Below are 27,951 nucleotides of genomic sequence, written 5' to 3' on the forward strand. Positions count from 1 at the left end.
TTCCCTATACAAACCAAACATTCTCAAAAACGCATGCGCAACCAACTTGGGAGGAAAACCTTTCACGCAAAACCCACCACCTTCTATTTTTACAGTTTTCCCTCTCCCGCAGCAGTTAGAATTTTCCCTCATTTTCCCCCCATAAAAAGAGAGAGCGGCTGCGATACGCACTTTTCCTTCTGTGGTGGTGGCGGCGACGGCGACGTGCAATTGAATGAAAGAAAGTCGATTTCCAGAGTGGAAAAATCAAGCAAAAAAGTCCGAATTGTGTTCAAACTGGAGATTAAGAGGTAAGTGATGTGGAGTCGGTGGAAATTTGGCGGAAAATTGACGCATTTATGCTGAGAAAAAGAGAAAGTTTTCGGTTCATTTTGGGCCTCGTGCTGCAATTTTCACACATCTTTGAAGGGAAATTAGAGCAATCTTCGTGGTGTGATCTTCTTCGCCGTGCACGGATCGTGCGTGTAGGGGAAGATCGTGTGGTGGTGTGTGAATGTTATGATTTGTAGTTTACAGGTAGGAGAGTAGTGAAGAGTGAATTTTACGGCATTTTCTTGTGTTGGAAAACATGTTCTTGCCATGGAAATATGATCCGTGAATCCATCATATCCGCATGGAAAAAGCATATTGAAAGTCGTACATTTTGGATTAAACATGGTACGTCATGTTTTTTTTTTTGATTTATTTATCTCCGAAACTTTCCTGAATGTGGTTTCTACCAATTTATAGACTTTTTATGATGTTATAATTTGAAGGCTGACTTTCAAATGTTAACAAATTCGGAATAGATTTAAAACTCATTTTACCCCTTCCCTCTAAGAGCAAAATCTAGATTTTTTACGTTTTACATTTTTTCTAGACACTGATTTGACCAAAATGGATGAAATTAATAATATTCTACATAAAACAGTACAGGTTGAATAATTGACTAGTCGTCGTCATCATGTGAAAAGGAATTAAATCCAGAAATTTTGAAAAAAAAAACTCACATTTCATTTTACAAAATCGAGTCAATCTCTGCTATATTGGACCAAAACTGATATTTTTTAGAGAACTTTTTCTGCAAATCGTTCTCTACAATATGATTGATTCGAAAATGTTTAAAAATGTAATGGTGTAATGTAGCAGAGGAAAAATGGGGACCTATTCAGTAAAATATAGATTTTTAGTGAAATATTCCAAGTTAAGCATTAAGCATTGATGCTCAAATTTGTATCCGGATTCTTCCAGCTTTGATTTAGGTGTAATTTCAAAGAAAGCTAGAAATCCAAGGGGTTTCCAGCATCGTGTCAGACTGGCCACTAATCCGGAATTACTTGGAATTTGAGCAAGTAATTCTGTAATTCCGGATTTACTCAGTAATTCCAGAGTAATCCTGGTAATTCCATGATTCTTGTTTGTGAAAACATACTTCAGAAAATAATAAAATAATAAAAAATAACTGTTAAAAAGATAATTTCGATAAACCTTTTATGATTCTATTTATTGCCTATTAATTTTCATGTAAGAAACCAAAGTTACAGCTAGTACGGGATCATTCGGATTTTGAGTAAGTAATTCAGTAATTCCAGAATTACTCCGCAATTCTGCAGTAATTCCTGTAATTCTGGAATTACCTAGTAATTCCGTAGTAATTCGAGTAATTCCATAGTTACTTAGTAATTCGTGTATTTTCCATTAATTCAAGTAACTACTAGTAATTCTTTAAAGGTAAATCGGCAGAATGCATTTTGCTTTTCCTTGATGCTTTTTATGGTTGTAAGAAGTACAGAGCGGATTCGGAATGTCCGCAAATTTGGATGCTCTCTAATTCAAATGTATTTGGATGAAAAACACTCAAACGTCATAATCAGTTGTCAAACGGGCGTCCAATTTTCCCGGGTTTTGAGTTTACAGGAAAACGGAAAAAATATATTTTTTATCCCGGGAAATTTTTGAAAACGTCATAAAATCTATGTTTTCTTTATATTCGTTATGTTTTTAAAATCATACTATTAGCTCAGTACTATTAAAATCAATCTAAACAAAGATAACACTTTCAGATAGTTTTAAAGATTGTTTTTTGTTCTTTGTTGTGCTTTGAATTTTAAATGCACTCAAACGCCAAAATCAGTTTTCAAAATGATGTTGATATTTATCCAATTGTTCGATGATTTCCAAGCAAAACGGAAAACGGGAATAATATTTATTTATTTCCGGGAAGTTTTTAGTTTTTGAAAAAGTCATAAAATCTATGTTTTCTATATATTTGTTATGTTTTTCAAGCTTTAAATTAATAGAATTTGCTCAATACTATTAATATCAATCTAAACAAGGATAGTAGTTTTAGATAGCTTAAACAATTTTTTGCTGTTCTCTGTTATGCTTTGAATTTTATATGCACCACATTTCTAATTCAAATTAAATAAGTATCTTATAAATATTTATTTTTTATTTATTTCTATATGACATGACTAAAACAGCTTAAAAATTGGTATAAAAGTTTAAACTAATTAACTGTAATACTAATGTAATTTTCAGGCCAATTTAAGATTTTCGTTTAATTCCGGGAATTCCCCTTACAACATATAAAAATCCCGGGAATTTTGTGCCGGGAATTCACGGGATGGACGTACTATTGCCAAGCACGTGGTTTTGTGCATTTGACAGCTGTCATTCGATCCAATTCTCAATATGCTAGAATCTAGGCAGTAATTCCAAGTTATTTTTATAAATTTGAGCAATTCTGCGTGGTTTCTGGAAATCCCAAGTAATTCTGGGAAATCAAAGTAATTCATGACATATTGCCAGTAATCATGGTAATTCCATTTAGACTGGTCAGTAATCCTTGATGCTGGAAACCCCTTGTAGAAATCTGGGAAATTTGATCCGGAATTTCTTTATTGTAGGCCAAACATTAGTCAAATATGTTCCAAGGCATATTCATAAAAAAAATAAAGGATACGTACATGAATCCATCGATTTTTAGTGACTTTTCCGAAGAAAATTCAATAAGGCCGTTGCAAATATTTTTCAAAGTTTATGTCGGGATTGTAAAATTAATCATATTTTGTTGTTAATTACTTTGTGGACAAGACTTTAGGGGATGAATAAAACAATAATTCTTTAGTGCTCGTAGTTTTGAAGATACTAAAATGTCTCTAACAAAAATCTTGGAGCAAAAGCTCTGGTTGATGTGCACCGTTAAAGGCTACATTTAAGGAAAAATTAGCTTTCCTCAGTGTCATCTTATTAGCCCTCTTTTTGCCATTTCGCAACATCTTGGAAATGGTCAAATTGATTTAAAATGTTGACAGTGAAATTTTTAGGATTTTCTTTGTTATTTTCCTTGTTATTTTCTATAAAAAAAATAAAATTCTAGCCCAGCAATTTAAAATGTCCAAATTAAGTGTTTAGTTTAGTTTAGTGTTTTGATTCTAAAATTCATCAATCATCAAATAAATTTTCAAGACAAAAATCACAAAGGTTTATTTTTTAAATTAGACAAAAAAGGTGCATGGAAACAAATTAGCTGATTTTAGATCAACGTTTATTTTAAAATGTGCAAAATGTGACAGTTCTTCACTTTTTAGTTTGACTTTGGCCAACCAACGGGGTACAAACTAAAAAAGTGTCAAACGAAAAGGTGACCAACCACCGGGGGTTGAGTGTATTGTAATGTAAAAAAATAAAACACTGGTGAAATTTTGTGATCTTAAATATTTTTAATATTTCACTAAAATTTTCATAATATTTTTTTTTTCGAGGCAATTAGCAAATTTTACAATTTTTTTTTGAATCAATAATTTTTTTTTGAACTGGACATGGATCCCGTTGATAGAAGGAAAGATATGCCGAAATATTATAACAAAATATTCAAACTTGGCAACCCCATTGAGCATTGTAAACGTCACTACAAGATCATAACAAAACGTGCGGCGCGAAGCAAAACGTCAAACTTGTTTTGTTTATTTGCTTTGACACAGAACCTTCACGCTACGAAAAAACCGCAAGTAAAATTAATTATTTTCTGTTGTGTCTGACTTCCCGAGTAAGTATTCCGGTGGCATCCGTGTGAAATGGTCGCCTATTCTCTTTGCAATTTGAATTGATTTGATGTAAATATTTTACTTGATGCGTGTCAAATTTTATCTGCAGTCAAATTGATGTAATTTCTGCTATTTTCATTACTTTAAATCAGTAGTATTGTACGATAGTTTTCCAACCAAGAAAGCCAAATTTTTATTGACCTTTTTTTCCTATCCCACAGGCTAGCGATATCGATTAAATAAGAAGCAAACAGGGCGCGTCGTCTAGTCGTTTATTCCCGCAGGAAGCTTACACGTGACAGGATGGAGGTGGCCAACAACGGGGAACGGCATCCGGCCGAGCTGAAGAAACAGATGCGCGAGGACAAACAGCGGGAAGCTAAGGTTACGGAGCAGGTAAGAGGAACAGCGCGATGTTCATACAAAATGTGTACAAAGTAAACGTTTCTCGTAGTTGACCAAGCAGCTGAACGGTCTGTCGGTGGAGGAAAAGTTCAACCTGGTGTACAAAAAGCTGATCGAGTCGGAGAAGGAGAACAAGCGGCTGGTGCAGCTCCACAAGCAGTACGAGCGCAACATGGAAGCGATGAAGAAGGAGCGCGAGAACATGATCCTGGAGCACAGCAAGGTGGCGATGACCAAGTCCAAGCTGGAGTCGCTGTGCCGCGAGTTGCAGAAGCAGAACCGCATGATCAAGGACGAGAGTCTGACCAAGATCAAGGAGGAGGAGGAGAAGCGCAAACAGACGCAGGAAAAGTTCCAAAAGTCGCTGAACGAAATCCAGGTCGTGATGAACGAGAACAACGAGAAGAACCAGGCGCTGAAGGAGGACAACATGGAGATGGCCAAGAAGTTCAAGTTCATCCTGGAGCAGTACGAGCTGCGGGACCAGCAGATGGACAAGGTCAACAAGCAGATGGACCTGATGACGCAGCTGAACGACGCCAAGCTGGCCAAGGCGAACATGGAGACGGCCGCCGAGAAGGAGAAGTTCCTGGCGTGAGTATTGGCAAACATTTTTATGCTGTACAAGCTTATTCTTGAATCCTTGTTTAAAAAGTCTTGACTTGATAAAATTACGCGAATTTGGAAAGCGTACGATTTTGTCGAAAAAGTTCTCTTCTAAAACGGACTTCAGTATTGAGCACAGGGCTTCGTAAATATTATTGGCGTGATGAAACTCTTGAAATACAGTTCTTGCAGAACAATTTAAATAGGAGAATAGTATTGAAAAAGTTTGAACCGATTATGATTTATTATTACAGTGTGCAGTGTGCTACGGAGAGTACCCTATTGTCACCGCTTTCTTATATGCTTCAGTAATTTTTCTTTGGCAACTGCTTTTTTTTTATTTCGTTTATCGCCGTTTTGCTCGCTATTCCCCCCAACGTTCTCTCAAGTCAAGCAGGCCGCGATCAGAATTGCTTTTTTTTGTGCCATTATGTTTTAGGATAACAATTTCGTCAACGTTATTTTCCTTTGTAGTATGCCACAGATCTTCATTTGTAGTATTTTTGAATTAAAACTCTAGGCTTGAATTTTCTCTTATACTATTACTCTAGTATTATGGGCCACATTGTTTCCTCTATTTTTTTGAGTCAACCCGTTGATTGCATCATATGTTTGTTGTTCAACTAAGTTTAATAAAGGATGTGTCTCTTCAAAAATGACTGAACTGATTCGAAATTTCCGAGTTTTTCTTCGGAACCAAGCCGAGTAAAAACACGCGTCTTTTCACTGCGACTACACTCTTAATTCTCATGCTTTATTTTGACGTCTTCAAGGTACACGGAGAATACATCCAAAAACAACGTTTTTGACGCCGGATCTCAGTAAACATCTAACCTGTCTTTGGATGGGTAATCAAAAGACTTTTGCAATGGCCTTTTTTGGCTAAATGTACTACACTCAACATCAGAAGTACCCCTCAAAAAAAGTTCTATCTACTCTTTATCTGTCAACACAAGGTAAACAAACCCTTTTTGAGGGTTACTTACACCCTTTTTTCAAGTTTATCCGTCATTACCCTTTTGCAAAGGGTTACCACCGAAAAAAAGTGAAAAAAGTGTTTGTGTACCTTGTGTTGACAGATAAAGAGTAGATAGAACATTATTTGCATGAAAGCATAAAGTAAACAGAACAAAGTGACAACACTGAAGACGACAATACAGCAGCCGTGTTCGTGAGAGATTTGTGACTTGTCAAAATTAGGAGTACACTGAGCAAAAATCCCACAAAGTATTGTGTCGTTGAAGTCGATTTTTTTCACTGGGATTGAATTTCTGATGCAAGAAGTTTTTGGACGATGTGGTTTTTGAACTTAATAAAAAAATATTATTCGAAAACATATTTTAACAAGCTCTCTTATCCTTCACAGTGAGAAAGAAATCATCATGACCGAGCTGGTGAAGGTGAAGAAGCAGCTGCGGGACCTGCAGCAGGTCGAGGTGCATCTGCGCGAGCAAGTCAACATGTACTCGGACAAGTACGGCGAGTTCCAGGACTCGCTCAAGAAGAGCCACAACATCTTCGTCGGCTACAAGGGCGACATGGAGAAGATGTCCAAGAAGATCAAAAACCTCGAAAAGGATTCCGGCTCGTGGAAGAGCAAATGGGAAAAAAGCAACGCCGCCCTGCTGGATCTCCTGTCCGAGAAGCAAATCCGCGACGAGCACATCCACAAAACGGCCCGCCAAATGTTCCAGCTGCAGAAGCTCTGCCGTCAGCTGCAGAACGAACGGACAGCGTACTTCAGCGCCCTCGAACAGAACAGCATCGAAATTCCCGCCGTCGTTGAAGTGCCCTGCAAGCTGCCCGAACCGGAACCGGAACCGGAAAAGCCCACCAAGAAGGAGGACGACCGGCTCGAGATCATGACCGCCAACTGTTCCGCACTGAAGGCCAACCTGGCCGCCCTCCAGGGACAGCTGAGCGAGATTCAGTTGCAAAACGAGACGGCGGAAGCGACCAAGGAAGAACAACCGGCCGAAAAGACCAACGGACAGCAGCAGCAACAGAACGGACAGTCCAAAAAGGGCAAAAAAGACAAAAAGGGAAAGCAACAAGTGCCTCAGAAGACCAGCTCGGAACAGCCGGAGTCGGAGGTGAAACCGGAAGCGAATGGAACGGAACCGGAGAAGACGGAAGTGGTCATCGAAGCCGAAGTTCCGACAGAACAACCCGCTGAAGTCATCGCTGCAGAGGTTACGGAAGTGACGCAAGCGGAACCGGAACCGACAGCCGAGGTCGTGGCGACGTAGACAATCAAACGGGCCGGGGAGGGACCTGGAAGTGGTTGATACCGCGTGACCAATATGTAATCTGTATGGAAATGTGAGCGTTTGATTCGTTTGTCAGTCTAGGATTTGTGGGGATGTTTTAGACGTCCTTGCGGATACTTTTAGGTTTCTTTTTTCGTTCATCCAAAAAACATATTTATTGAACTTAAACTTTTATTCATCAAATAAATATTACGCCGACATCTAAGAAAAGTGAAATTATTTTTGAAGAAAGTTCCCTCCAACTGGCGTTTAATGGAATTAGTGTTTCAATTGGTTTCAGCCTTTACTATACAATATTTTCCCGGTGGTGGGTGTCCATACCAAAAAATGCGCTTTCCTAACACGGACGTGAATATCAAATACTAAGAACTATACACAATTCCACCAGGAAAAGACACTATCGCTAGGCTTTCAAACAAAAAATCAACCCGCAATCATTTATTCGATCTCGTCCTCGCTTTACGAAGAAAGAATTGTCGCACCTTGATGTCTCGTCCCATCTCCCTCCACATTATATTTTAATCTTCGCGCATCCTTCCTTTCTCAAAGTTGTTTGAAGACTGACGTAAAAGAGGTCGAGGGGCGATTACTGCTTAAGCTACAAAACAAAACGAATAATAAGCTCTCCTCACTCGCCATTTTCATATAGAACATCAGATGAACAATAACCTATAACGTGATTTGAGGAGACGACTGAGTCGAAAATCGAAGCGGCTGCTGCTGCTTGCGAGCCTTTCGGCACCGTCCACGATGCCGGCTTGTAGATTGTTCTCAATCTGCTCACTTTCCGCCGGTTGATTAGCAGGAGATTCAGTAGCGACTCGGTTGACGAGGCCTTAGAAGTTGCTGATGCTGCCGTACATTCCAAGACTGGCCGCGTTTCGCTAGTTTGCCGCCAGGGGACGACCTGAGGCTGTCGAAGCGCTGACGCCCTGGAGAGGAGCACCGAAGTTGCTGCTGCTGGCGAGTCCTCCGGGACCGGCCACGATGTCGGCTTGGGGATTGTGATGAGCAGAGTGGCAGGTTGGTCGGATTTATTCCGGAGGAAAACGCGTAGTTTACTAAACTAAACTGGAGGACTTTATTGAACGCGATGACGCAACAAACTTGTTGTTGTTTTGCAGCTCTGACAGCTGCGCGTGAGGTCGACAGGGGTTCGGCCGACTAGGTCGACTCGATGACGACTACAGGGTTTTTCATCTCAACACTCCCGCTCAATCCTGGGAGGCGCAATTTCCCGCGCGATGCCACGCGATGCCACCCGATGACAATGATCAGCCCCCACTGATGTAGGGGAAATATGCCCATTTTAAGCCTAATAAGCGGACGTGTTTGAATGATGCTGGATAATCTGGAGTGTTCCTTGAAATTTACTGAAACCAAGTACTCCAACGAGTAGAGCAACTTTTTGTGTACATTTCTGTTTATTTTCACTTTTATTGAAAGTCCTTTCACAAGCATTTAAAAAAAAATCCCAAATGCATTCTAATCAGTCGAATGCATTGGGCCACGCCCATTTTCCTATTTTCAGCTTCGTTCTTTTTTCTTCCAGCTCTCTTTTGGGTCTGCTTAGTGCTGCCAAAATTCAATTTTAAGCGAACACTCACGAAAACTAGCATTTGTAGAGAAAATTTCCTGGCATCACTGGCTCACTCCAACAGGCGCTGCTGGTGGTGTTGGTGGCCACCCTTTGTTCTTTATTTGCCTTCGCTCCTCGCTCGGTTTTCTTCAGCCTTCGATTGGAATGGGTCGTCAAAATTCAAACGTCAAAAGACTTGGCGCGTTTGTTTTTTTTTTATGGCGCTTGCTAATTATTTACATGTTTCGGGATTATTTTTCAAGTGAGTGACAAACTAATGTGCAAAAGAACATGTTGCCGGTAGTTCGGAGCAATTTTATATCTTAAGCTCTTTGAAATCGTTAGCGCAAGTGAAAAGATATTGATGGCGACTTTCGTTAAGCATTTAACCTCTTATCTTGCGTGTGGATGTGTGTGTCACCAAAATGATGAGAAATTGTCTCGCAAAATAGAAATTATGATCAAAAGTGCATTTAATTTGATCTTTTTGACCAGTAAATGGCATAAATTTGCGTGCTTACTCGAGACGGTGCTGTTGCTGGTAAGTTTATAGCCTAAATAGTATTTTTGGAGCTTTAATCGAGTATCATACTCTTCATATGTATTTATTTATTTATTCAATTCGAATGCAGTTAAATTCGAACTAACAAATCCGCTCTGTAACAGAAAGTTAACAAAACAAACTAAATTTTTTCCGTGTACCTATTTTTCCGAATGGTCTTTATCTTATAAAACGATAAGAAAATCCCTTCCCAAGATACAGATTTTCGAATATTTACATAGCACTTTGCTATGTACAGCCCCCAAATTTGTATGGAGGAACCGAAGAAGCAAAATGGCTTATTTGGACCTAATGAATTGGAAACAAGGAAGAGAATATCTCAGTTATAATGTTTACTTTTGATAAAAAAATAAACAAATATTCCGAGAAAATCGTTTTTTCGATGAATTTGCAATGCAAAGACTTATCGATATAGGTAATTGTTCTTTCAGATACATAATAAAACACACAGTTTATTTATTTCCGACAAATTTTATTTGCTAACACAAATTGTTCTACAATGTATTTTTTATTGCGCAAAAATGTTCGTTCCAATTCACAATCTATAGTGTTATTATTTTTTTTTGTTGGGCTTACTTTTAGCAACTATATGAACACACCTGCTTGCTGTTGTATAGTTTTCCAAATGAATTGAGTTGGTTTTGTTTGCCTTATATGTTTAAGTATATGTTATAAATTTTGAACACCTCATTTAAAACGTGTTTTTAAACAGAACGTGAAGTTTGTAACAATAGTTTTGAACAGAACAGTTTTCAAAATCGGATTTTTCTTTTATTAAACTTCAATTAACATTTTAAGTTGAACATAAGTACCGTAAACTGGGGTCAATCGGGACACATGGGGCGAATTGGGACAGCAGTTTTAACCATGTTGGAGCAGAATATTTTGATTTTTCTGGTTGGTTACGGTTAGTACAGACTCAGGCCAACAAAATGTGTACATCCCTCTCCAAATTTAAAAGCTTTAAGTGCTCTAAAAACTGCTGTCCCTATTCAGACTGTAGTCCCGATTCACCCCAGATTACGGTAAGTAAAAACACAAAACACTTTAAAAGCAATATTTAAACGTTTCGTTACTCGTTCGGCTTCAGCACAAGTATACAGTGAGTAATTTTAATAAATTTTGATTACACGTTCCTCGAGAGTAGTAGCTTCCTGAAGCTGCGATGCGTTGTATTGTTGATTTTGGTTTCGTTTCGTTTCGAGCACATCCGGTTTTGTGTAGGTAGGCAGTCTTGAAAAAAAGAACTCGCTAACGACGAAACACGAACACGATTTTTTGTTTGCTTGCTAACATAAGTTTACTACGCTTAACGCTCGCTAATGCTAGTGTTTATAGTTTAGGGTGGTAAAAATAACTATTCTAAACGGATTAGTTAGGGAGAAAAACTCGAATCTTTGCAACTCCGGCAAAGGCTCGCACCGCAGGACGTTTTCATCTGACTGATTAATTCTAAGTTTTGTTTTTAGAATATCATCACAAATACACGCACGTGCTACGATCCTAAGGTGCTTCTAATTTTTGATTCTTTTTTTTCTACTGTGACGAAACTACATTCTTTGAAAATTCGCTGTTTGCTTTAACCTTCATCTTCCACGTGGCCAGGAATCGATTAGACCCGGGTTGGGGGCGTTCCCAGGTACGGGATGCGCTTCGGGCTGGGCGTGTTGCTGGTCCACTGCCGGCGAGGCACCTGCTGCTGGCAATCCGAGTAGGAACGATCTGGAAAAATTAGATTGAAATTAGAATTCAACTTTAAAAATGGCAAAATTCAAACCAACCTCTAAACTTCATTCCCTGGGATTCGTTGATGATTGCGGCGAGGGCCGGATGCTGGTAGCGGTCCCGCAGCGCGGCCGTCCCATTTCCGTTGGTGCTGTTAATACTGTTGCCATTAAAGTGAGGCTGCTGCTGTTGATTGTTGTTCAGTCCGTTGACCACGTGGTGATGGTGCTGCTGTTGTTGGTGAATGTTTCCGTTGCTTCCGACCAGATGTTGGTGCTGGTGCTGATGACCATGGTGGTAGTGATGGCCACCGTTGTGGGCCGGACTGTTGTTGGTGGAACCGTTTGCAAGGTGATTATTATTGTTGTTGTTGTATTTGTTCTGCTCGAAGAACTCGGCGCGGATCGAGCGAATCGAGTTTTTGCCGTTAGTTTCCTCCGGGTGGTTGTTGCGGGCGCGCAGAATCTTCTGCTCCTGGACGCTGTATCTGTGGGTGGAGAAGGGAAAGTGTTGTGTTAGCAAATTGTTAATAAAAGGTTTTTGAAACTGTGAGTCTTTCAGAAAAAAAAAACTTTTTACGAGGAGTTTGCAATAACTGTATAACAACAGTTACTGAACTCCTGAGAGGGTCCTACAGCCCTACGTTAATATTGATTGTTTTTTATTTTTATATTTTTTTGATGTGGATGAAACTTTGTCCATCGATTCCTTAGGGCCAAATAAGCCATTTCGCATTATTGGTTTATCCATACAAGTATTCATACAGCAATTCCATTTGCCTAAACCAAAAAAAAAAGTTTTCCGATCGGGAATCCGACAAAAATATTTTCAGGCATAGGCTCTGTGGTCCAGACACGGTCAAACCGCCATTTTAAGTTTTAATGCGACTTTTTCGAATGTTTGGCTGTTTTTTCGAATCTCAAATTATTTTTTATATATAAATATTGAAACAACGTGCCATAGTTTCAGCATTTGCATAGAAAAAGTGTTTTAAAATGCAATTTACACTAGTACAGTTGTTTTGCAATCATTATTTTTTAAAAATGAAAGATTTGACGAAAACACAAAAATTTGCGAAAAAAAAAAACTTAAGAGGCAGTATTTGTAAATATTGCTCGGTTTGTTCTAGAGGTCGTATCGAGGTGCTCCGATTTGGATGAAACTTTCAGCGTTTGTTTGTCTATACATGAGATGAACTCATGCCAAATATGAGCCCTCTACGACAAAGGGAAGTGGGGTAAAACGGGCTTTAAAGTTTGAGGTCGAAAAAACATACAAAATCTTAAAATTGCTCGCATTTCCGTAAAACTTCATCAATTCCAACTCTCTTAGATGCATTCGAAAGGTCTTTTGAAGCACTTCAAAATGTGCCATAGACATCCAGGATTGGTTTGACTTTTTCTCTTAGCTTTTGCAAATTACTGTCAAACATGGATTTTTTTAAAACCTTAATATATTTTTGCAACAGCCTCCAACACCCATACTCTTATAGGTAAAAAGATAGGGAGTTTCATGGACTATAAGCCTATGGTATTAAGTTTTTGGCCAATCGCAGTTTTTCTCATAGTTTTTTGAATTGTCTATAACAAACATTTTACAACGTTAGTTTTTGCCCTGACATTTTTGACATATTCGGAATCCTCGGACAATTTCACGTAAGTTAGAAGTACCGGAGTTGTAATTTTGATTTAAAAAATAATTAAATAAAAAAAAAATTAAAAAAGAAATAGATCTTATTTACCCTATGATCAATACGTCAAATGCTGTATCAAGTAGGCGAAAACCTGTTTTACCCCTTATCCAACAAACTGTTAAAAAATATTTTAATTCATTCTAAATGGCAATTTTTCCAATCAAATTTACGACTCCAATAATTCTAACTCACGTGAAATTGTCCGAGGATTCCGAATATGACAAAATTGAGACCAAAAAGTGCCGCTATGGAAGCCTACATGGCAAAAACTAACGTTGTAAAATGTTTGTTATAGACAATTCAAAAAACTATGAGAAAAACTGCGATTGGCCAAAAACTTAATACCATAGGCTTATAGTCCATGAAACTCCCTATCTTTTTACCTATAAGAGTATGGGTGTTGGAGGCTGTTGCAAAAATATATTAAGGTTTTAAAAAAATCCATGTTTGACAGTAATTTGCAAAAGCTAAGAGAAAAAGTCAAACCAATCCTGGATGTCTATGGCACATTTTGAAGTGCTTCAAAAGACCTTTTGAATGCATCTAAGAGAGTTGGAATTGATGAAGTTTTACGGAAATGCGAGCAATTTTAAGATTTTGTATGTTTTTTCGACCTCAAACTTTAAAGCCCGTTTTACCCCACTTCCCTTTGTCGTAGAGGGCTCATATTTGGCATGAGTTCATCTCATGTATGGACAAACAAACGCTGAAAGTTTCATCCAAATCGGAGCACCTCGATACGACCTGTTACACATTGGTGAAAAACTCGCTCTTAAACATCGAAATTTTTTAAAAACTCATAAGATTTTTAAATCATCCCAAACCTGCTAAAAATGATTCTAAACGCAGGGAAATGCATTTTAAATTGATTTCAGCTGAATGTTCATAAATTTTCATTTAAATTTTGAAGTTTTTTGGAAAAAAATATTGTTTTGCCCCCTCATTTTTCGGGCCAACTTTGGGGGGGGGGGGGGGGGAGGGGGGAATGCATTTTCCTGCGTTGATGATCATATTTCGCATGTTTGGCAGGTTTTTATTTATTTAGATTTTTTTTGGAAAATCCCAATTTCGATCCTTTTTTGAATTTTTTGGCATGCTTTACTGCCGTTCTACGCATAATTGTCCCATGTTCGAAAAAGTGCAACTGAGAAAAACGCGATTGAAATTTTTCGATCGATTTCTGTGTTTCTACGCATAATTGTCCCGTGGGTTCCTATTCGTCCTATGTGTCCCTAATCGCCTCAGTTAGCAGAATATCACTCTTTTTTGTGATCCTCTTGCTAAACAACAGGTAACCACGACATAATGCTTCATAGAACTATTGATTCCGTATGAGAAAATACTTGGTGGGACAATTATGCGTAGAAGTACAACGATGGGACAAACAGACTTGATGTTGTTTTCAATGAGTTTCCGAACAAAGTACCAGATTTTATGTGTTTTTCTTAAAGTTCACGTCAAACTAAACTTAAAAATGTCATAAAGTCAATATGGTCCAAAACTTACATGGGACAATTATGCGTAGAACGGCAGAATTAGTGGACAAAAAGGTCCTATTTTTGAATTATAGGGCATGGTGGATGTATTGTTTTTCGACAAGGCTTGATTATTTTTAATAGCTTAAATCGAATTATAGAACTCAGCAACTCAGCAACCTAAGGTCGGATCAACAATTAGCATTAGCATTAGCATTTTAGGACGCCCTATCCACGGATGAATCCACAACGCTTCTCCCACTGTTTGGTGTGGCTTTGTTAGGCCCTTATCCGGAACAATAATCCGACAAGAGAGATACCATGTCTTCATCTTTTGATGAGTGTTTAATACTACCCAGGGCATAAGGGACCAAAGGTCGCATCAACAATGTCCAAAAAACAAAATTGTAGAAATTTTGTATGACTTTTTTAATTTTTAAAAATAACTAAAATTCATAATGATGAATCGATAATTTCTCATAGATATCGAAATTAAAAGCCATGGACATGGTTTTGTTAAAAAAATTAAACCCATTTTTTAACAAAACCATGTCCATGCGTTTTTCTCGGCTTCCTTTAGAACAGTGTTTTTCAACCGGTGAGGAATTTCCCCATGGGGGGAATTTGGACCCTCTTGGGGGGGAATGAGGATGCAATAGAAATTATTTATTTTGAACGTTTTTGCTGAAAACTAAAAAAAAAATTAGAGCACTTTTATCAAAGTTGAATGCTTACAATTATTTTAAAATTGCTTGTGAAATATGTGAATTACCATGCCATTTTTTCGGTTTTATTTTTGAAAATGTCTAAAATATAACGAGCAAAAACTTAAAAATTATAAATGTCTTTTCAAAGAAATAAATTTCTCTGAATTTTCATATTTTTTGAAGCATATTTTAATATTTTTGTTCTACACCCAAAATTCAGAATCGAGATAATCGTTCTCTCAAAATTTATTGAGGGCTCAGTGCCAAAATCGATAGAATAATGGTACCAACTCACACCATCATAACAAATGAGTTCATTCGTTAGTTGAATCAATAAATCTCCAACAAGTGTCATACATCGACTTCTGACTTCTCCTTGGTCACCAAGCTGTGGTGGCCGAGGCAGCTAAGTCATTGGATTGGTTTGTCAAAGGTCTCTGGTTCGATTCCCGTTGACGACACTTTTGGTTTTTTGTTTGACGGATGAACTTTTTTTGCAAATGAACCTCGAGAGAATAGTTCTATCGCCCATCTCGAGCTGTGTTCTCTGCGTCCGTGACTGGTACCACTATTCTCTCGACTCGAGACCATCATTCTCTCGGACTAGCGCTGCCAGTTTTGGGTGTAGTTTTCAAAAATTAGCTGTACTAAATGTCTGTGGTATAGAATTCATTAAGGCTTCATCCATAAAGTACGTCACGCTAAAATCAGCCAAAATTTACCCCCCCTCCCCCCCTTTGTCACGCTTTTCCTATACTTACAACATGCAATGTCACACTTGCTCAGACCCCCCCCCCTCCCCCCCCTAGAGCGTGACATACTTTATGGATGCGCCAAACATTCTTTCAAACATGAGCAGTGCATTTTTTATAACTTCTTGGAGTTCTGTTTTTTTTTGGTTATGAGCTGATCTTAATCTTTTTTGTAAGTGATTTTGCTTAAAGATTTGTTGGCTGTTTATTTTTTTCTTTAGACATTTGCATTCCATTGACCATGACCAGGTTATGAAAAATTGTTAAAACAAATCGCTGAGAATTTGTTCTTTTATTGCAAGAGTAGAAAAATATTTTGTAATGCAAAATTTTATCTTTCTACATAAATCAAAGTCAAAATTATGATTTTTGTGAATTGATACTAAATTTATAATTGAAGGGGGGGAATGAAGGTCTTGAAAATAATCCAAGGGAGAATTTGTCGAAAAAGGTTGAGAACCGCTGCTTTAGAATGATCCTTACCTCGACCCATAACTGTTCATATTGTAGCTGTTGTTGTTGTTGTTGCCGTTGAGTCCGTGCCGAATGCTGTTCGCCGGCGACACCAACGTCCCGCGCGACGAGCTGATCCCGGTGTCGGTGGTTTTGTCCTTGCCACCGTTCATCATCGCAAGGTGACTCTGGTTGTGGTGGTTGTACGCCGCAATCAGATACATGTTGTCCCGGCAGCTCGAAGGCCGATGCGTGGACGGTGGCGTGTCCAACCCGCTGTCACACGCGGAAAAGTCCAAATCGGTCAGCACTGCTGGAAAGGGGGGAAGGAGAAATGCTGTCAAGAAGGTAACTTTGAGGTTAGGTTATGGAGTGCGAAACTCACGTGAGTGACGGTTGTTGTCGTTGCTGTTGCCGGCCGGGCCCAGCGGACGCCGGTAGAGGTCGTCCTGTTCCACGCGGTAGCGACCTCCACGGCGCAGTTCAACCTCTTCGTCCTCGTCGTTGATGATGTAGGTGCTGTTGCCGTTGATAAAGTTGTCCGAGAGTTTCTTCAGCGGCGAGTACGGGAACCCGTTGCAGAAGCTTCCGTTGTGGCTGTTGTACCCATTGGTCGAACTTCCGGACAGGTTGTGGCGTGCGTTGGGGACCTTCTTCGGCGTCGAATGGTTCGTCAACAGTCCGCTGGTCAGGCCGTGGTTCTCGTTGATTGTGCTCAGGTCCGGAACCGAGTCCGAGTGCAAAAAGTGATGCAAATGGTGATGATTGTGGTGACCTCCGCCGGCCTTGTGGTGCCGCGACATGAGCCAGTCCTCGATTGCACCGGAGTAGGTTCCGCCCAGCCCGAGGTGGTTGCTCTGCAGGGATGCGTGCGAAACGGGAGCGGCCAACGAAGCCCGCGAGCGAGGCCCTTGGGTTAGCCGGAGTGCCCGCCGGCGTTCCTTGCTGCTCAGGGTGCACTCCTCCAGCAGCTCGAACCAGTCCTCGAGGCCGTGGTCGCAGCGCAATAAGACGCGACCTTCTCGCGAGCCGAGAAGCAAGCCAATTGCGCTGTACGACCGGCGGTTCAGCCACTCGACCTTCTCCACGTCGACCAGTTTGATCTGCGGAAAGGGGGAGGAAATGGAAATAGAGACATTAGTAAAAGTTAATTTAAGTTTATAGATGAAAATTGGAATAGCAAGCTATATTTTCAACATTTGACTGAAAAAAGTGTTTAAAAATGCATTTTACATTAGCTAAGTTGTTTTGCAATCATTAGTTTTCAAAAAATGTAAGATATATGTAAAACACAAGTTTTAGTAAAAAAAAACTTTTTGCGGTACTAAACATCGAAAATTTTCAAACATTCATGCTCAAAATGATTCTAAACACAGGGGAATGCATTGATTTCAGCTAATTTCACTTTTCATTGACATTTTTAAGTAAGAAGAAAACTCGTCTCTTTGTATTCATAGTAATGCATTCTGCTAAAACGCTCAACCAAACCACAATATAAAATATAACCCGTAACTAAAAAAAAACATGGCAAAAAATGAGCTCAATTTTGCTATTTTTTTTTGATTTTATAACCGTTCCTCAGTGAGGAAGACAAAACATAATTTATGGCTAAAATATTAATTTTATTATACTTTCCTTGCTGTTTTATACAATTTGTTTATCGCTTTTTTAATTTGATTTCAATAAGCTTTACACACATTCAAAAATAACAAAAAAATGCCACCCTGCTGAACAGCCATTCAGATTATCTAAGTAAAATAAAATAAATCGAGCATGGAATAAGTTTAATATTCTTGATTCTGCATAGGAGCAATTCTCTGAGATTTCGGTCATTCGATTTTTTTTTTGTATTTTTTAATCCGGCTGAAACTTTTTTGGTGCCTTCGGTATGCCCAAAGAAGCCATTTTGCATCATTAGTTTGTCCATATAATTTTCCATACAAATTTGGCAGCTGTCCATACAAAAATGATATGTAAAAATTCAAAAACGGTAAAAAAAAATTTGGTAATTTTTAATTTAACTTTTTGTTACTAAAACTTGATTTGCAAAAAAACACTATTTTAATTTTTTTTTTATTTTTGATATGTTTTAGAGGACATAAAATGCCAACTTTTCATAAATTTCCAGAATGGGCAAAAAATCTTTGACCGAGTTATGATTTTTGAATCAATACAGATTTTTTCAATAAATCGAAATATTGGTCGTAAAAATTTTTCAACTTCATTTTTCGATGTCAAATCGAATTTGCAATCAAAAAGTACTGTAGTGATTTTTTGATAAAGTGCACCGTTTTCAAGTTATAACCATTTTTAGGTAACTTTTTTGAAAATAGTCGCAGTTTTTTATTTTTTTAAATTAGTGCCCATGTTTGCCCACCTTTAAAAAAATATTTTTGAAAAGCTGAGAAAATTCTCTATATTCTGCTTTATTGAACTTTGTTGATACGACTCTTAGTTGCTGAGATATTGCAATGCAAAGGTTAAAAAACAGGAAAATTGTTTTCTAAGCCTCCCAAAATAACCCACCATTTTCTAATGTCGATATCTGAGCAACTATAGGTCCGATTTACAATATTAAAACATGAAACATTCGTGAAATTTTCCGATCTTTTCGAAAAAAATATTTTAAAAATTTTAAATCAAGACTAACATTTCAAATGGGCGTAATATTAAATGTTTGGGCGTAATATTAAATGTTTCAGTCCATTATATCAAATTTTAATTTTGATACCGATTGATCCAGCACGTCCAGTATTGAAAATATGCACCATCTGTGAAATGATTGTCAAACTCCAAATAAATGATACTCTCTGTTTGAATATGCACCTTGCACAAACAAAAACTGATCCAAACATCACTCCGATATTGAACCGATTCAATATTGAGCAGGTTCAGTTCACCAACAGCCCAAAATGCATCCTGACCTGAAGGCACCCTGGCACTGGCGCCCAGAATTCATGCACAATTTCCAGTCGTCAGTCTCCCTAACCTGGTGCCCCCAAGGCCAATCTCCAGCAGCTAGGAAAAAAAAGATGATGGAAAAAGCCTGGCATGTGTCGAAGCTGATTTGAATATTTGAATATCACTTTTCCACCACCAGCAAACGATTTTCATTGGCTTCCGACTTCTGGCCCTGAGGCAGATGTGCACCACCAGAATGGCAGCCGGCTTGCATCAAAGGGGAGAGGATATTTGATTGAATCATCGTTCTGAATTCGACGATCTGGGCCAGATTGAATTGAATTCAAGTATTACAATGCCAAAGCGGTGTTTGCCATCCTGATCTAAATTTGTAATCGTGAATCAATTTGTTTTGCTAACGAGAGGAGATAAATTTCGAGGTCTAAATTTTCATTTCATTACGAATGAAGGCCAAAAATTCTTCCACACGGCAAATGAATGACACCTAATTACCCGCATTTTCCCGGTTCGGTTCGGTTCGGTTGGATCCTCGGAAGTTGGAATTGTGTAATTAGCTGCCAGCTGTCATGGAAGCTTTGGCGTCGTCGTCGACAATGTCGTTGGAGCTTAATAAATTCATTAATTAGGTGTGGGAGCGAGCCCACCACCGACGACAAATCGAATTTGGAAAGGATCCACCACCCGACGTTGGGGTGTTAATCCGGGGTGGCTTAAGAAGACTTGGAGATTAATGGCTGAGGGAAGTTTCATCAAGTTGTGGGGAAGTGTTGCCAGCTTGGCTTGTTGCTGGTGCGTGTGACGACATTGCTATTCAGAATGGAAATTAATGACGGTAATTGTTTGGAATCCAATGAGGAGGAGGAGAAGGTTTGGTCTTGTTTATCGAGCATTCAATCCGAATGCCAATATTGTTTGATGTAATTGATAGGCGCTGATGTTAATTAAAACGGAAATTGGTGGTGTTGCCACGAGAAGGACACATTGTGATAAGTGATGAGCTTCACTCAATCTTGATCTTGTTCAGGGGAATGTTGGTTTGTATTGGGGAACTTTTGATAAATTATTAATATTGTTCTTGTTTTTATTTCTAAATAAGCTTTCAATGTGGGATATAATACTCATTTAGTAAATAAAGTTTTTTTTTAAAGTTTACCGACATTTACCGAACCATACCATTTTTGCCGTATTTCCAAAATCAATGGTTTTTTGTGCTGGAAATGAAAATTTATATTGCCTCAACGGTTTGAAAAAATAAAAAATAGTATAAATTATTATCATATCAACAAATCAGCAATAATTAAAAAACTTAACATCGAATAAATTTTCTAGAGTTTTGTGAAAAGTTCTTTGTCATATTGGTTGTGCGTAACATAACCACCTGCACCTTTTTTTAGGAATTCTGAATAAGCCATCAAATTGGGCGTACAATTTTACATCAAAGTCCTTTTGACACCAAATTTCCATCTCATCACCTTTTCAGGCTGCAAATTATTGAAAAACATGTCCTTTTTCGCATGTTGTACCGCCCTTCTGTCACGAAATATCAAAAAACGGTCCTCGGATTCGTGATCAGGGACAAAAGTTACAAAAGTCACTGAGGTAAGGCTATAATCCTGCCCTAAAAATGAACTTTGTATAAAAACGTCGTAGACCCACCTTCATGTATACATATCGACTCAGAATCGAAAACTGAACAAATGTCTGTGTGTCTGTGTGTATGTGTGTGTATGTGTGTGTGTATGTATGTATGTGACCAACAAACTAGCTCATGTTTCTCGGCACTGGCTGAACCGATTTGACCCGAACCTGTTGCATTCGACTTGGTTTAGGGTCCCATAGATCGAGTTTTATACAGATTGAAGCAGGGATGCCAGATACACAGATTTGTCTGTGTTTCACAGACATTTGAGCTCGTGTCAGACATTTTTTGAGGTACACAGACTTTTTAAAAACTTTATTAAATTGTTATTTTGTTAAAATATCAATCGAAACTTATTTCGTTAGTCATCAAATGCTTAAAAACACAATTTTTGAGTTATTTCTATGACTGTAAATTGATTTATTTGAATTTTAGACAAAGACATGTGGCATCCCTGGATTGAAGTTTCGATAAGTAGTTCAAAAGTTATGTATAAAAATGTGTTTTCACATATATCCGGATCTCACTTAAATGTATGTAAACTATGTCCGGGTCCACCATCCAACCCATCGTTGGTTAGGTTATCAAAAAACCTTTCCAACGAGTCCAAAACATTGAAGATCTGGCAACACTGATCTCGAGATATGCCCACTTAAGTGATTTTTATGTACTTTTTGGAAGCCGGATCTCACTTTAATGTATGTAAAATATGTCCGGATCCACCATCCCACCCATTGTTGGTTAGATTATCAAAAGATCTTTCCAACGAGTCCAAAACATCTGGTAACCCTGTCTCGCGGTATGGCCACTTAAGTGATATTTATGTACTTTTTTATTCCGGATCTAAAAAATAGATGAAATTTTTGGTACAATTCCATCATATCAGCCATTGTTGGTAATAAGTGAGGAAGGCTCCAACCACGTAGGTGGATTAAGTTAGTTTTTTTTACAGAAAATATGCTTTGGGGTGAACTTAAGCTCACCCATTTCTGCTTCTAATTCACACTTTAAATTCATTTTAATGTCTACCCACTTGGAGTTAGCCAAACCCACTTAATCAATTTAAGAGAGTCCCATCTATCATTTCGTCATCCTTTCAAATCTCCCCACTCAAAACGAGAGTTCCACACCTCAACACCACATTTGAGTCAATTTTGGTGTCACTTTGGGTGGCTTTTCCTCCACCCCGTCACTTCCATCCAAAGCTCAACCGGGTGACACTGATCTGTGACTTGGATCCCTTTTCACACACACTCTAACGTGTGGGGCTCGTTCCGGTGATTTAGCTTCCCTCCTCAAATCTCTCTGATGGTCGGAGGAAAGCGCTTTTCCGGCAATAATGTGTGTCTCTTGATTGAGTCAATCATCTGCTCAACGAGGTTTTGGAGGTTTCATTCGCTGGTTGACTTTTCCAAACAAGATTAAAGTTTTTCTTTTCATGGGAGATTTAACGAAAAAAAATCCTCATTACGAATCGAGGACGACGTCGTCTGGCAGTTTTTCAGCCCCTCTGCTCGGCGCGCGGAAATCAATTAAAATCAATTTATATTCAGCTCGCTGAACAAACATATTCTACGGCTCCTCATCATCGTCCTTTGGCGCAGACAGACGTCGTCGCGGTTCTCAAGCCAAAACATGTTGGCAAGCTAGCATAACACACTCTTTTGTCGACGATGAAGGGGGCTGTCGCGACGATTCAGTCTCTCAATGGGTCTAGCCTGTGCAGTTCAATCAGCTTTTGAAAACAAAGGGTCCAAATTTGAAAAAATGACCAAAAAAATGTAGCATTTTTGGAGTTTGAAATTTTGATAAAAACGATACAAAAGAACAGCAGCTAAATTTTGACCAATTTCGTCCATCACTATCCCACCGTGCCAAGGGAAAACGGGCAAAATTCTGCTTAATTGCATTTCCCGACCGACGGAGCCTACATGTCGTCGATGCCATTGTCCTCCACAAAACGGAAGGAATTCGATTGGAAAAATGTGGCTTGCTCTTGCTAGGAAAATGCAAGCCTCCGCCAAGAATGAATTGTTGGAAATCGTTCACCTGCCAAGTGGGGAGAAACCACAGCGACGTTTGTTCAGCTGTGGAAAAGTGCATTTTGATCAAGTTCCGCGTATTGAAAGAGAGACGGAAACGTTTAGGCATTTGGCAGCGACTGAGGTTTTGCCCTCTGCTTTCTAGAACTTGGAACGTGGAACTATTTTGACAAAAGACAAAAGCTTTGTGGGTTGGGCGCTTTGACGTGGGTGTTGAAAGTTGTTGAGCTGATTTGGTGCCAAAATCGAGCAAATTTGGGCAGTTTATTTTACGGTTCAAAGGATGCAACGTTTAGTTGTTTGGAAAATGCCAAAAATAGTGTGCATGTTTTAATGCCTTTTAAAATTAAAGATTGTAAAATATTTTATCGTTGTAAAAATATAATTAATTTCACATTAGACCAAACCATAAACAATTTTGTTACATTTATTTTAAAATTTCTGGAAGCTTGTTTTAGTATATTTTTTTTTTCAAAAAAGCCAAACATAAAAATAAAAATCTGCATATTTTGAAGTTTTAACATATTATTCCTTTGAATTTAGTTTAAACCAAATGTAGAGGATGTAGGAAATTTGATGGGCTTTCCGAAAAAAATACACTGAAAGAAAAAACACACCACTTTTAAGAGATTTTCTGTTTTTTAAGTTTAAAAGTCAAATTTGAAGGTGAGCCCAAGATTTTTTTCGTTGAAATTTTTTGTGAAAACAGCCTAACATGTTACGAAACGACTCACGAAAAATGCAGGATGGAGCAACTCAGCTGAAAAAATACAAAAATCATTTACTAAATTTTTTTTTAAGTGCTCTAAACGTCAAAATTTTCAATAACCGATTACGGGAATCGATTCTCTAGACAATTTTCTCTCCATATTGACCATTGTCCTAAGGTCAATCCTTATGAAGTTACAGCAATTTTAAAAATAAAAATGTTGAAAATATGTTTTTTGATGGTTTTTGGCCATTTTTATTAGACGGACTTGATTTTTCAGTCTAGTAAATATTTTTACAGGAAAGCTCTTGAAATTTCCTAAAAGATTGTCTTTGACCACTTTTCAAAATAAATCGTTATTTTTGATGATTAACTTATTTGCTTTCCAGCTTACTACCATCCACTAAACTACACTGAAAAAAATATTCAGATTTCAGTTATGAATAATGCAATTCGCTTGTATCTGTGAGCCCATACTTCTAATTGAAATGTGGTCAAAGACAATCTCTTAGGAAATTTGACGAGCTTTTCGGTAAAAATATTTACGAGACTGAAAAATCAAGTCCGTCTAATAAAAATGGCCAAAAGCCATCAAAAAACATTTTTTTCAACATTTAAATTTTTAAAATCGCTGTAACTTCACAAGGATTGGACTTAAAACAAAAATCAATATGGAGACTTTTACGTAAAATTGTCTGGAGAATCGATTCCCGTATTCGGTTTTTCAAAATTTTGACATTTTGGGCTCACTTTCGAATTTGACTTCTTAGCTATACTTAACTTAAAAATCAAAAAATCTCATAAAAGTGGCGTGTTTTTTCCTTTCAGTGTATTTTTTTTCGGAAAGCCCGTCAAATTTCCTACAAATTTGTTTTAGACCTTTTATGATACGATGCAACGGCTTCAAGATACACCTATATTTTAATCACGAAATGCAAAAATATTGAAAACACTTACGCCCTTCTCAAATTTCATTATCGAGTGAAACTGGCTTAATATACACAAAAATTGCTTACATTACCGTAGGATAACATGTCTACAAAATGTTTCATTGAAACCGAAGAGGGTCCGGTTCCCTATTTGGCATGGCATGCTTTTTAACTGGACGCTCGATAACTGGGCTTTAGCCTACTTAAAAAGCAGATAAACGTCAAAAAACATAAACAAATTAAAATGGTCGAGGGGTCAATGGATGCAAAAATCAAGTGTAAAATTTAAAAAAAAATCAGTATTTGTGAAATTTCAAGTAACAATTAAAGGAAGCATGAAAATTATGCTCTGGACACAAATTGAATTGACTTTTTTTTATTTGAGAAATTATGATACATTGATGCTCCCCTCGGCATTTTTTGTTCATCCCAGTTAGCGAGCAGTATTCGGTTACTGAGCGACGTTCTCAGCCCAGTGAAACGTTAATGTAATTACCCTCACTATTTTGAGGAATTATTTCTACCTTTTGATTATTGTTTCTGAATCTGCAAATACAAAATTGTTTATTGAGCTTTCTTGGACTCAAATTTTAGTTTAAAATGTTAACAAATCTTCATTCGCATTGAGTGATTTTGCAAAAGTAGCACAAACTTGTTGCATGAACTTCATATTAGATCTTTGTGAAGTAAAAATATAACTAATATAGAATTTCCCAGTTCTCGGGAATTTTGCAATTTGACTCGAACGACTCAAAATGATTTAAGTTGTCAACTGTAAATATTCGTTGTTGAAATATTTACAGATATAAGAAAGCCCGAATGTTCACAATTGGTGGACCAAAATTTTACAAACAATGCAACATTTTTTTTTCCAAAATACGCGGAAACACATATGCTTATTTAAAAAAAATCCCAAAATTTGTATTTGTAATTTCTTTGATTTTTTTTTATATGTTTTGAGGACAAAAATTCACAACTTTTGAAAATCTGACGGATGGTTTGTCGAGATATCGTCTTTTGAAAAGTAATGTCGTATTGAACGACACTCAGAGAGGCCTAATTTTATCACCTTTTATCCCTTTAAGGCTGTATCTGTATCTTTGCAACCAATTTTCAAGTTTTGAAAGTCTGAAAACAAAATTATAGAGAATTTTCTCAGCGATTCGAAAAGAGCTAAAGTTAGTGCGTCCATCCCGGGAATTCCCGGGACAAAAATCCCGGGATTTTTCCAAAACCGGGAATTCCCGAATCCCGGGATTTTTCATATTTTGTCCCGGGAATTCCCGAAATTGAAAACATATCAAATTTTGGTCTAGAAATTCAGATTTGGTTGTGGAAATTAGTAATCGATAAGCATTTTAAAGCATTAAAATTTTTATTCGGCATATGACAACATTAATTTGGCAGGGAAAATTGTTAAAATTTTTGTTTACAGATCCGCAAAATGCTTTGCGCCTTAGATATTTTCTACTAAATTTTATTTATTTAAAAAAAGACTTATTATTATATTCACGTTCATATATGACTTTAAACTTGAAAAACGCATAACATTTTAAAAATTATTTAACTTTTCATCATAAACCGGCATCTGGAGCAAATCAGGAAAAAGTAACGAATTAAGACAGCTGTTTAAGCTAATTTGTTTTTGAATAATGTTCTGATTGTTTTGATTGATTTCGATTACAACAGGAACAGATCAAAACAATTAGTACACAAATTTCCAAATTTATTGCTCTAAAATCTCCTGTACCTATTCAGACTGTAGTCCCGATTATCCCCAGTTGGTAGTTGATTGGTAGTGACTTAAAGATAATTTTTAAAATATGTTTTTAAATATAAAACATAAAATTCGAAACTTATCCAAAGTGTTGCATTGTCTGGTATAATTTTATTTCTTGTTGTTTTAGACACTTTCAATGAAATTGTATAAGCTTTTGTAGTTATATTATATAAACAAAAAAAATAAAAGAAATATATTCAAAATTCTGGTTCAATTAAATTCCAAAGCACATCAAAGAACACATTTTTTAAATTGTGTTTTACACTATCTAAAGACTGCTGTCCATGTTCAGATTGAAGTGTAGCTTATCACCATTAACAGTTTTGAGCTAATTCTATGATTTAAGCTAGAAAAACGTAACAAATATAATGAAAACATAGATTTTATGACTGCTGCAAAAATTTCCCGGGATCCCGGGAATTCCCGGGATTCAAAAAATATTTTTCCCGTTTCCCGGGAAATTCAAAACCCGGGAAAATTGGACGCCCTAGCTAAAGTCAATCTATTGTTTTGGTAAGATTTCCAATTTTTAATTTAACAATCGGCATTTTTCCGAGTATCCATTATTTCTAAATTGTCGGCATCCATTCCTACAACTTTGCCGATGAAACAAAATCTGCAAAATTTAAGGTTTATTCAGGACTAGTCAGAAAGACTATTTTCACTGAGATAAAAATATATAGTTTCCTTTCCTTTATGTGTATCTTTCGACGCATAACTAAACAAATGTTTATTTGCGTGCTGATTTTTAGATGCCGTCATCTGGGGTGATTCGGGACTACAGAATTAACCATGTTTTAACAAAATATGTTGGTACTTTCGATTGGATTATACTAGAACAGCCATAGTACTTAAAAAAAGTACATCGGTTTGAAACTTTAAAGTGCTTAAAAACTGCTGATGGTGATCAACATTCTTCCCAAGTTTCCTTAGCACTGTCTGTTGTAGATTTTTGTTAAGATATGGCTAGCTTAGGAAATTCAACTAAGATTTCAGTCAGGACGAAAATATAACTTTCGATTAATATAATTGCTTGTCAAAATGTCATAATCATTTTGATGAGCACCTAGAAGATTTTTTTTTGCAGATTTTTTTTTGAATTAAAAAAAATGTTTTTCGCTCTTTAATGATTTTTTCCGACCTAACAAGATAGAATCACCAGTATTTCTATAAAAAATCTCTCTGATCAACTCTCATTGTTTCTCGTAATTAATTTCAAACCATTTCAAACAACTCACCTTAAAGATAAACTGTCCCATGTCGGAAATTTTCTCCGACGCCGATCCGGACGACCGTTTGAAGCAGTTTAGATAATCACGTGTCAGGATGAAATATCTGCAAATAATCGTAACAAACAAAAAAGAAGAAGTCAGAAACAGTCACACAATACCGTCAGCGCCGCCTCATTAGGTTGACGGTTTTATCTCTCTGTTGCTCAAATTTCCCTCGCCATTTGGTGGTTGATTGTTTTGTTTTGTTTTTTTTTTCTCTGGCAGCACGCGACGAACCTTACTTTTGGGTGTCATTCCTTTTTGTTCTGTTCACGGTGGGGTCATTTAAAAAAAAATTAACGAAAGATATTAATTTCAGTGTGATTTTGTTCAAATAATAAGTTTTTTTTCAATATTGTATGGCTACTGCACAAAATCATCGTAAATGTCACCGTGAAATCCTT

At 37.4% G+C, this 27,951-nt stretch overlaps 2 protein-coding genes across 10 annotated transcripts in view; one reads left to right on the forward strand and one right to left on the reverse strand.

The window, feature by feature from the left end:
* The first annotated feature begins 135 nt into the window (after window positions 1–135).
* Window positions 136–7,519, forward strand: LOC120427841 (alpha-taxilin). Of its 4 annotated transcripts, none has more exons than XM_039592770.2 (4): window positions 136–290; window positions 4,250–4,424; window positions 4,483–5,027; window positions 6,406–7,519. In XM_039592770.2, the coding sequence occupies exons 2-4, from the start codon at window positions 4,332–4,334 to the stop codon at window positions 7,286–7,288; spliced, it is 1,521 nt and encodes a 506-aa protein (XP_039448704.1). In that variant the 5' UTR covers window positions 136–290; window positions 4,250–4,331; the 3' UTR covers window positions 7,289–7,519. The 4 variants fall into 4 exon arrangements, with proteins under 4 accessions (XP_039448704.1, XP_039448701.1, XP_039448712.1 ...); XM_039592767.2 differs by lacking the exon at window positions 136–290 and adding an exon at window positions 3,888–4,030; XM_039592778.2 differs by lacking the exon at window positions 136–290 and adding an exon at window positions 4,032–4,147.
* Window positions 7,520–11,029: 3,510 nt separating this feature from the next.
* Window positions 11,030–27,951, reverse strand: part of LOC120428509 (homeobox protein 2) — a 278,477-nt gene continuing 261,555 nt past the window's right edge. For 5 of the 6 annotated variants that reach the window (XM_052707561.1, XM_039593541.2, XM_039593531.2 and 2 more), the window contains 5 exons: window positions 27,515–27,611; window positions 16,641–17,358; window positions 16,286–16,568; window positions 11,232–11,662; window positions 11,030–11,172 (listed from right to left, as the gene is read on the reverse strand). In XM_052707561.1, coding sequence (XP_052563521.1) covers window positions 11,063–11,172; window positions 11,232–11,662; window positions 16,286–16,568; window positions 16,641–17,358; window positions 27,515–27,611 — 1,639 coding nt within the window. In that variant the 3' untranslated portion in view covers window positions 11,030–11,062. The remainder of the gene's footprint in view (window positions 11,173–11,231; window positions 11,663–16,285; window positions 16,569–16,640; window positions 17,359–27,514; window positions 27,612–27,951) is intronic. The other variant, XM_039593550.2, reaches the window with a different exon arrangement.

This window comes from Culex pipiens, chromosome 2 (genome assembly GCF_016801865.2).
Source record: "Culex pipiens pallens isolate TS chromosome 2, TS_CPP_V2, whole genome shotgun sequence".
Lineage (NCBI taxonomy): Eukaryota > Metazoa > Arthropoda > Insecta > Diptera > Culicidae > Culex > Culex pipiens.